Source organism: Toxotes jaculatrix, chromosome 15, assembly GCF_017976425.1.
Source record: "Toxotes jaculatrix isolate fToxJac2 chromosome 15, fToxJac2.pri, whole genome shotgun sequence".
NCBI lineage: Eukaryota > Metazoa > Chordata > Actinopteri > Toxotidae > Toxotes > Toxotes jaculatrix.
Genome location: NC_054408.1, coordinates 5,793,868 through 5,804,310, shown reverse-complemented (window position 1 = coordinate 5,804,310; position 10,443 = coordinate 5,793,868). Strand labels below are relative to the sequence as shown.

Sequence of the window (10,443 nt, the reverse complement as noted above, 5' to 3'; positions counted from 1 at the left end):
CATTTACACCAACGATAATGTAGCAATGACAAAAACTGCTCCAGACTTTCTGTTCATTGTCCTCATTCATTTTTAACAAAAATGAATGAGGACCAATGGACAAAAATGGTCTTCAAAAATGGAAAATTTACACAGCAAAGAGGTTAAGTTTCCTGTTTTGTATTTCATAAACTAACATAATTAGACTGTTAAGACTTGAAAGTCATTTAATGTTTGCAACTGTCTGTCTAATGAATTCAGTATTAATATGAAGTAATTTTAGGAGCCTGTGGCTCATTTAGTTTTATGTAGAAAACATTGTTGTCTAATAGCAGGTCCATCTCCCGGAGAAACAGGAGAAATGTGGCTTTTCTTTCCCAAACAGATGTTTGAAAGAAAATGCACAACAGTGGATTGTTTGGGAAATACCTTCATTTATGGAGCTGAAAAGTTACAGCAAAATTAACCCAGAACAACGGAATAGCTTTGGCTCATTTCCCTTACTGATTTGTAAAACTAATTCATAGCAACTGATCCGATTCATCCTCTGGCAATTAAGGAAATGCAGGTCAGGACCGGCTTTATTACACTTCCTGTCATGGCATTGTCTCACTGAACAAACATGTTCTTCATAAATATGGCACCTTAACCTGCAGAGGGTCATTGACCACAAGATCTTAATGTGTCTTAATATCTTACACTGTTGTTAGATGCTAATTAAAATCATATTTGTGTAAAAGTCAATGTAAATGCACTGAACTGTCCCAGTGTGAAGCAGGAGTTTTTAATTAAATACCCCAACGGCCAAGGCCCCTCCCACTGTGAACACACACACAACTGGACACACACACAGATGCAGACTGAAGGGTCAGGGGTAGTGCTGTCACCTCTGTCCGCTGTGTGTGTCTGTGTGTGTCCATGTGGGATGTTAAAATGTGTGCTGGTGGAACCCGCTGTCACCTCATTACAGGACACCGCCAGCCACGACTCACGCTGACATCCAGGGGCCGTATTCACAGAGTATTTTATTTTACCACCAGGAGTTCTCCTAAATGGCACCAGAAAGTTCTGAGCTAAGAGTTTTTTTTTCTCTGAAGATCCATTCACAAAGCTGCTGGGAGGAACTTTTACTGAGGAATGGAGAAAACTATTAAAGACAGCGCAATAAAAAAAAAAAATACATAAAATAAAATACATTTTTTTCTTATCCTGTGATCCTGCGGTAACTGTTTTGTTGTCTTTTGGTGTAAGTAATATACAGTATGTCAAGCTCATTTTACATTCAGGGCCATATACATTCATTTATTATACATTCAAATGTGATTTTGGACAAGCTAATTCTTCCTATAATCAAAACCGCCCTTGACCTTTAGCTTGAGCCCATCAAAGTTTAGGTGTAAGCATAATTAGCATGCAAATTCACTTTGCCTCCTCAAACAGAACCACTGATTGAGGTGATTCCACTGAAATTATTTGATTTTATTGTTGGAGCTGGATGTCTTTTCCATCACCTAATCCAACAATGCAGATGGCAGAGGTGTGGTTGGAGGCGAACAGCTGTTCTCCGGAGAACATAAATCCACTTTTGAGCAATCACATCATATCCGTAAACAGTTTGATCAAATCCTGCCCTAAATAACACCCAGCCAGCATTTTCCATTGCACTCAGTGGTAGGTCACATTACAGAACTTAAACTTGCTCTAAAAGACTAAAACTAAAAAAAAAAAGGCAGTTTTAAATCATAAACACAGGATTCCCTGACAATGCTGTTGATATCTCACTCAACCACTGCTGTAAACCTAAACCGCAGCACATTAACAAATACTTTGCCTTTAAGATGATGCTTTGTGTTTTGCTGTTTTTAGCAATTTGGAAAACACATGCTACTGCCTTCTAAAGTTACTATGCTAAAGTGTTAGTAAATGGCTGACACAGAGGGTTAGGGTCAGGGTGTAGAACTACAGAGTTTTCAGTGATTTTATTGTGGCTCCCACACATTACATAAAGTCATTTGATTAAGTCATTTGATTAATATAGAAAAAAAATAACTTAATTTATGGAGCTTCAGATATTATTATCCCACAATCTTGAGGTGGATTTTTGTGGCACAGTGACAACACTATCTACTGTGTAACATCCAGTTGACTTTGCTGTTGATTGTACATACATGTAAACATGTGTATGTGTGTGACCGAAAGTGTAGGTTAGCATGTTAATGACACAGCGGCTTGTGTCGCTAGGCAGGAAACACAAGTGATTCCATTACCATTGATTAGGTGACGGAGTGTGTGTGCCAAATGTATATCAGTGTGACACAGACTGTAAAAGGATTAGAAACATGGAAGCCAAGAGGTGTGTGTGTGTGTGTGTGCGTGCGTGCACACGCTGACAGAACATTAGTCAGAGTCCTTGTCGAATCAGACGGTGTATTACAGTACTCACAGTGGAGGTCAATAGAACGATACGTGTGTGTGTGTGTGCGTTTGAGATTTGAGAGAGAACAAGTGATTCCCTCTCATCGTTTCCACTCATGATCGTCTACTCGTATTAAAGCTGCTCACAATAAAACGTGGCTCTTCAGTAACATCTAGTCGCAGGTGTGCAGGACTACAACAACTTTTACACATCAAATTCTGCATTGGGGTTTTGGGATTTGACTAATTTTAATGTTACCACTCATTTGGAAACTAATTATTTTAGTCGTAGCACCTGAGGTTGCATAAAATAGCAATGTTGAGTATCTACCTAGACTAATGTTGGTGCTTTGTGAATATTGTTTGCTAATTGCAAAGTAGCACACAAATGGACACATCCGGACAAGTTCTTCCTTTTGTATGTTGTGCTAATGTGTTGTTTTTTTTTTTTACATTATTGATAAAATTGTTTTTTTTTTTAAACATATCACAAGCACAATCCTTTTACTCCTTTAATGCATTAAATGCATTTTTGTGTTGTGTGGCTGCTGTGTCCAGGAACATGGAGTAAAGGACCCAAATGCAGAGAAACAGGGCAGACTGATGAATGGTGATATTTAAATAACAAAAAGTCACTGGCATACAAAGTCTGTGAGGCCAGGAAACAAAATCTCAGGCAACCAAAAATCATCCACAAAGGAGTGAAACTCCTGGTACAAACTCCTACAAGGCCACAAGATACAGACACGGGGGTGAACTGGGGCACAACCACAGAGGAATTGGCAAAATAGAGAAAGGGAAGCAACGAGACTTAAATACTCTGAGGGTAATTGGCAACAGGTGATCCAGATGAGGGCAGGGCAGACAATCAACAAGGTGGGAAACAAAGACAGGAAGCAGTTGATACACAGGGAACAGGACCTCAAAATGAAACTCAAGAAACCAAAAACAAGAATCCGCAAAAGTCCAGAAACCAAACAAAAACAGTCCATAAAACTCCCAAAACTGTCCAAAAAGAGCTCCAAACAGCCACCAAGGGTATGATAATGAAAGAGTCCAGCACAGAGTTCAAAGTAAGTCCCAATAGGGGCTGATCATAAGAATTTCTAATAAACAAACTGAAGAAAAACCTAACAAATAAACAAATAGTTCTATACTGTGTTTTTTTGTATATTTACCAAAACTCCAGATTTTTTTGACCACTTGGGGGCAAAAATGTAGAGCGTAGATAAATGAAGATGAGACTTCTTCATTTGCCCAACGCTGTGAACAAAGCTGTGAACAAAGCTGTGAACACAGCACAGACACGCTGACCTTTAAGCTGATATGTCCCACAGCAGCATTGTGTTTATGTCCACCAGGTGAGTATAAGGTTCATAGTGGATGTAGCCAAAAACAACACCATGAGAGCGGTGAGAGTGGACCAAAACAGACGGCTCAACAACAAACCAAAAGAGGCTAAAAAGCTCCACAGAGCTGAGGGAATTCTATGATTCACTGTTAATATTAAAACACTGATTGTAGCAGCTTTAAGTCCCAGACAGAAACATATGCTAATCATATGGTTCTGAAATAATGTGTAGCAAGGATTTTAGATAAGCAAGTTGTGTGCAAATAGTTTTCCAGCAAAGTATTTGCCATGTGATATGAGGCCCAACCTGTATTTTTAGTTTTTCCACAAACATGTCAGACACAAGTGACATAATTGAAGAGAATGAGCCATAGCTGGAAAATCTGAATGTTTGTGCAAACATCACCTATTATTATTTGAAATTATGTGTATGTGCATAATATAAATACACATTTGAAGAGCAGTAGCAGAGAACATTAACTATGACGCTGATACACGTTCGTCTGAGTATTAAAAGAAATGTCAGTCAATTTGGAAATGACCAGCAGGTTCAAATCTTGTGTGATTGTGTTTGACTGTGTTTTGAATGTTTAACTTACTGACAACTCTTAAATCAAATGACAAAATAACAAAAACAAACACACACACACACACACACACACACACAAATCCTCACTAAGATTCACTGGCGATGGTCTCTGCAGTGGTCAACTCAGCACCTACCCACCTACCCATTGCTAACTAGCTACCTCATGCTGAGAGTATTCACACACACACACACACACACACACACACACACACACACACACACACACACACACACACCCACACACACACACACACACACACACACACAGGCATCAAACCAATAGATACAAGTGCAGCTAGAGCAGCCAGTCAGCTCTGGACTTTGAGCTGAAGCCACATTGCCCCCTGCTGGTTGACAGAAGAACATTTCCTCTTAGTGAAGTAACAGAACGGTGAAGATACTGAAATATCAGCAAAAGCAAGTAACTCCACTGAAACAAAATTAAACAAGCATTTGAGTAGCTCTACTCAAATGCAGAATGGCTCCCATAAGGAATGGCTCCTATAAAGAATTGCTCCTATAAGGGAGTTAAAATATGTAGTAACTTGGAAGAAGTGTTGTGTTGTTGCTGATCCAGGTGGAGCTGAATCTGCTTCCTTATACTTATTGTTATTTCGAAAATCAACTTATATCTAAACTCACTACTTTTTTTTACTTGCTGAATCTTATCTGTGAAGTAAAATCATAGGAAAAATGTAGTTAACAGTTCAATATTCTCCAAGAAACTGTCTTCATGGTGCCATGTGTCTTCACATCCTGTTCTGTGGGATGAATCACTAATGCAGAATATCAGGCTGTTGGCTGCACTCATGTTGCTACAGTATGGGACTGGTTAGTCTGTTTGCCACTTCATCCATTTCCTGCATCAGGCTGTGCAAGAATAAACACAATATCTAGAAGGTTGTTCTTTAAATGTAACTACAATTTTCAAATATGACACCATTTTACCAGGAGCCATACAAGCACATTATTGTCTTAAAATATAACTGTATACTGTGGCTAGTGGACATAGATAGAGGGACTGGAGACAGAAATACAGGTGGACGGAAGAAGCCACGTCCAGTCAGGATGGCTGAGTCATACTGGCTCCACAGGCTCCATCTCAAATCGTATTGATTGTTCATTTCTCATTGACTGTGCTCATTTGGGAGAGTGTTGCTGCAGCAGGAGAAAGAGAGAAAGAAAGTCAAGCTGTTATCCGTTGTGTCAGATAACATCTGAACCGCAGTCACGGCACCAATCAATGACCAGAGCACAGCACAGGTTTAACAGACGTGTGTGTGTGTGTGCACATCCATTTCTATTATTTGTAGGCAACAGTTAATACACACATTTTACCAAGAAAAAAATACAAAAGTAGTTTGTAGGCCCAGCCTAATCACCAAATCAAACAACTGTTAGTTTCATAGCTAAGTCTGCTTTGAGCTAAATGTTAACATCAGCATGCTAATGTGCTCACAGTGACAATGCCAATATGGTGATGTTTAGGAGATGAAAAAACACAAACAGGCTTTTCCCCCCAGTTTCAGTGTTGAAAGGTTCAATCAACCCTGTGCCTTATTTTCTGAGAGAGCTGAAGGAGTTCAGGGTCCCTCGGCTTCCACCATTGTAAAGTGATAATTTGGCTCCATGGCTCGTCTGTAACTGAGTGAAGATTCATTTGGGAGGAGAGAGAGTGAGTGCTTTAGTCGTAGAGACAGGAAGAAAAACATTTCTGTGAGTCTGACTGTTAGAGATGGAGTGTGTATTGTTGGCTCCAGAGGGTAAAGTGGAAATGACTTTGTCTTTGACAGCAAAGTACTGTCGAAGTGCTCGAGGCTTCTTCCTTTTCCCGCCTATCTCTCTACTGTTCCACTCACTCTCTTTCATTCATCTTCTGTTTCGGTTCAGTGATATTAAACATCAGAGGGGAACAACATGATTGAGAAAACTGGGAACACAATAAACACAAAGGGATAAAGAAAGGGATACACAAAACAAAAAACAAAAGAAAACAAAACAAACCCTAATGGTACTGAAAATGCTTCACTGCTTTCAGATCAAGCATCTTTTAATAATTAGTAATAATTTCAATTTTGATAATTCTTATTTAAATCTGTGACCCTCCAACTTTCTGTAAGTGCAATATAGGATGCTGGATTGCCTCTGCAATGGCTTGTGTTGATTTGTGATGTGTAGGAGCCCTAATTTCCTGCTGTAGTGGCCTTCTGACATAATGTTATGTTATTAAAAGGAGAACTTCCTGTTTCAACAGTTATATCAGTATTTGAGTCATTTGTGACTCAGTAGGTGCTGGAACAACAAGAATAACAGGATATTGTTAGAGAGTGCAGTTTTTTTCTACATCGAACATTTAGGGGAAAAATTCTGAACGTTTAAGAGGTTAATGATGTTCTAGAAAGTTTCAAGAATGTTCAATAAGAAAAATGGTCGACAATGTTCTCATAACCTGGGAAAGAAAGAATGAGGGTCTGGGAATCTTTAAAAAAAAAAAAAAAAAAAAAACTCGCTACAACATGTTTTTGAAATTAACATTACCACAACCCACTGGGAACATTAAGGAGCCAAAAAACTGCTCACTGAGTCTCTTCCTCTCTCTGTCTTCACACCCCAAACTCTCTCCATGTCTCTCTCACTAATTACTACAACCTGTCAGCCTCTCCCGGTTGCTGTGGCGACCAGCCGTCTCCATGGAAACCCCAGTGGTCTGTCTGGCTCAGGGAAGGAGGGGGTGGGGATGTTATCATGAAGGAAGGTAAGATAAGAGAGTTAATTTCTTATAGAGTAGATAAAAGAGTGGCTGGTCTCTGTCAGTGAAACATTTAAATCACAGGAAACAGTGATGATGCTTTAAGGCCAAAACGTATTCTGTACATATGTGTGCTCGTCTTTCACTGTTGTGGATATTTGGATCAATATCAAAGTTTAAGCTGTTGAAATTTACTATTGTACAAAGATCCACAAAATGCAGTTTCCAAATCCAGCCTACTAACTAAACTTTTCCCCCATTTTGATCTTTTATTTTAGAGGATTCTCTTGCTAAAGTGGCATTACAGTACCAAACAAGCAAAGCCTGTAGGAGAGGAAAGACCAGTAGGTGAGCTTTAGAATAGCCCTGACTATCTGGTCTGAAACCAGGACACTTCAGTCAGTCAGATGAATCGTAATTGTACTACAAGAAGAATGTTGAAAACACAAACTCATTGGATGGTTGGCAATCTTGTTAGTGATTTCTCATGCAGAGAGAGAAAAAAAAGTGATTAAAAATACTTGTATTTCAAGACCAACCCTCCAGTGGGTTTGGAAAATTAACATGACTTTTTTATTTTTTTAATCTTTGAAAACTTCCCTGCGAGAAGACTCAAATGAATCTCATTTATTTTCTTTAAAACCACTGAAAACAAAGACATCACAGTGTACAGTGAAAACATGATGTGACAAATGATCAGGCTGCGGTGACAATAAGAATTCGTCATTCTTAAACTTGGACAGAAAAGTTTAAAAAATGAACTAGAGAACGCTTCATTTTCAAGATACAATCCGAAATGTCAGGTTCATCGACACCCACACTCGTCCACCACCATGTCCTGGTAATGTCGCAGCACCACATTGTCATTGTTGTCGTAGTAGAGCATGGAGATTGGGGAGAGGCGGATGGGGACGCAGCAGGGCTGAGGCGTGCCGTGCGGGTCCAGAGAGTGCACCAGGGTCTGCAGGATGGCGTGGTTGGTGCCGTTCAGGCTCTCACTGAGTGGGAACGGGCACTCACCGTGGCAGTAGTTGGCCATGTAGCCCTGCGGAGCGATGATCCAGTCCTGCCAGCCCACATCTTTGAAGTCGATGTAGAGGCGTCGGGCCTTGCACACGTTGCTGGGCGTCACAGGGAGGTGGACGGCGCTTCTCCTCTGTCTGGAGCGACACTGGTGGGGGTTGAGGGACACAGCCACCAGTGAGGCCTGGATCAGTGGCAGGGTGAAGGCTGATTGCAATGGGAGGGAGTTCCCAGGGTGAAAAGGAAGAAGCCCCTCTGGATCTGCGCTGAGAGGAAGCAGCTCTAAAACCAAACCGTAGTTGCGTCCTGGTTTGCGCCAGTTCTCTGCCAACGAGGTGAGGTCCATGGTGATGGACGTGGGTTCAGGCTGCAGCTGGACCGACTGGGATAGCAGGAGTCTGCGGTTGGCCTGGGGATTGGCTCCCCTCAGCGTGGCTCTCATCACTTTATACAGAGAGACACTGAGGGCCCGGGGTCCCTGCAGGAGCTCTGCAGATCTGAAGGGTTTCCAGTGGAACTTGACTTCCAGCTGAGCCAGAGACAGCAGCTCCACAGGCTGCAGGACGGACATGTTGAAGAAAAGCTGCTTCTCCAGACAGGCCTGACAGCTGCTGCTCCACCCAGACATCAGCCTGCCTGCAAAACATCAGCAGGGAGATCAGATTTTTAACAAGGTTACTTTTTTTTTTCAAGAGTTTATTTAGGTTTTTAAATGAGTGGAGACAGGGCACATGATAACTGAAATCATGGAGAAGAATAATCTGTCATAACCAGTTTTAGCAGAACAAGAGTTTTACTGAATTGTTTATTTTTACTGAATGTCCAGTATGATAAGCTCAAACATATTAGGATAACAAATCCAGTTAGCTTTTAAGGTTTAAATGTTTATAACTGTTAAAACTAAATAGCTTTTTTCTAAAGTGCCATTTGTGCTACATGTCTAAAACCTTTGAATGTTATTGGCCCAATGGAAAGCAATACAAGTACCCGAGAATTACAAAAGCTCCAACAATAATTGAGTACTTTCTCTAAACTTATCTCATTTACTACAAAACTGCATCCTGGCAGTACATGCAAAAGCATGTATCTGGATCTGTCTACTGATTCAAAACACAATGTACAAGTCTACCAATTTCACATAAGAACCAGGGCTCATAAGAAAGCTGGGTCCTTAAATCAATTACCATTATATACAGACTAATACCTTGGTCTTGCACGTATCTGATGATGTTGCCGCGGACTCCGTATTCTGACACCATGCAGGGTTCGCTCTCCTGGGTCTGGACGTTCTCTGACCTCCGGAACATCTTCCAGAGCGGGGTAGGGACGTGGCGTCGGGGCTGGTGGCTCCCTGCGGACCGGGGCCGCCCGGAGAGGCCAAGGGAGCTGAGTAAGAGTCGCTCCCGGCTCTTCATCTCCTCCACGTGTGAGAGATCACACAGACCAAGAAAACACACAGCAAGCAGCACCAAAGGAGCCATGTTCGGCCTCATGTTTGATTTTACTCTGCTCTGCTCCGTCGGTTCCTCTGCTGCTCCCAAAAAGGGCGCTCGCCGTTTGTTTTAACCTGTGAAACCTCCCGCTGTGCAGCTGCATAATTATGTTAATGAGCAGCGGGCAGACAGGTTAGAGATAAGGTGAGGGGGCGGGAACACGTACAGACTGATCTGAGGTCTGGTCCTCAGGAATAACAGTGAGGTTCAGGACCAAAACCTGGCATAGAGTTACCACATTTTAACAATGCTGAGTAATGAATTATTTTTATTTATTTTTTTACATAAAAAGTAATACCGATGTATCTTAAACTCTCTCTTCCTTTTATTAGCTGTCAGTGTTGTCACTCTGTTCAACAAAGTCCCAATTTTAGCCCTTTAAGGCCCTACCCCTAATTTTTCATAATATAAATGTAAAATAGAAAGCTTTTGTACTGATTAAAAGTTCAGCTCCCCCAAATAACAATTAATTATATGATTAATTGATTGATTGATTGTTTTAAAAAGAGACTCCATATTTTTAGGTATCTGAATCAGTCTTTTGCTCCCACTCCACAGAATACATGAATTCATTTTCATTTTTGGTGCTAAAAAAGACAAATACTACATTTAAAAATGTCAAAAACAGCACGTGCTTCCAAACTGAACTGCAAAAACGTGCAATTTTATCCAGAAAGTGTTCTGCTAGGGCTTCATGTGCTCCTGTAGCGAGTTTATTGTACCATCTAGTGCCCATTGGAGGTACTTCATTGTTGTAGTTCTGCAAACAAGCAGCACCAAATGAGAATCCAGCTGTTACAGCAGCAGATTAATGCTCTTTGTTTTGGAACAAGATGTTTAAAGC

The 10,443-nt window shown here is 40.9% G+C and overlaps 1 protein-coding gene across 1 annotated transcript; it reads right to left on the bottom strand.

Moving 5' to 3' along the window:
* Positions 1-7,843: 7,843 nt before the first annotated feature.
* gdf3 (growth differentiation factor 3) lies at positions 7,844-9,667 on the bottom strand. Its single transcript, XM_041057622.1, has 2 exons — positions 9,311-9,667; positions 7,844-8,742 (listed from the first exon to the last, which is right to left on the bottom strand). Exons 1-2 carry the CDS (start codon positions 9,597-9,599, stop codon positions 7,889-7,891), a joined length of 1,143 nt encoding a protein of 380 aa, XP_040913556.1. The 5' UTR covers positions 9,600-9,667; the 3' UTR covers positions 7,844-7,888.
* Positions 9,668-10,443: the final 776 nt, after the last annotated feature.

Excerpts from the sequence above, each read along its gene's own strand:
- gdf3 (XM_041057622.1), bottom strand. The coding sequence starts at position 9,599 with ATGAGGCCGAACATGGCTCCTTTGGTGCTGCTTGCTGTGTGTTTTCTT. Across the intron at positions 8,743-9,310 it reads CAGATACGTGCAAGACCAAG|GCAGGCTGATGTCTGGGTGG; the intron begins GTATTAGTCTGT and ends GATGTTTTGCAG.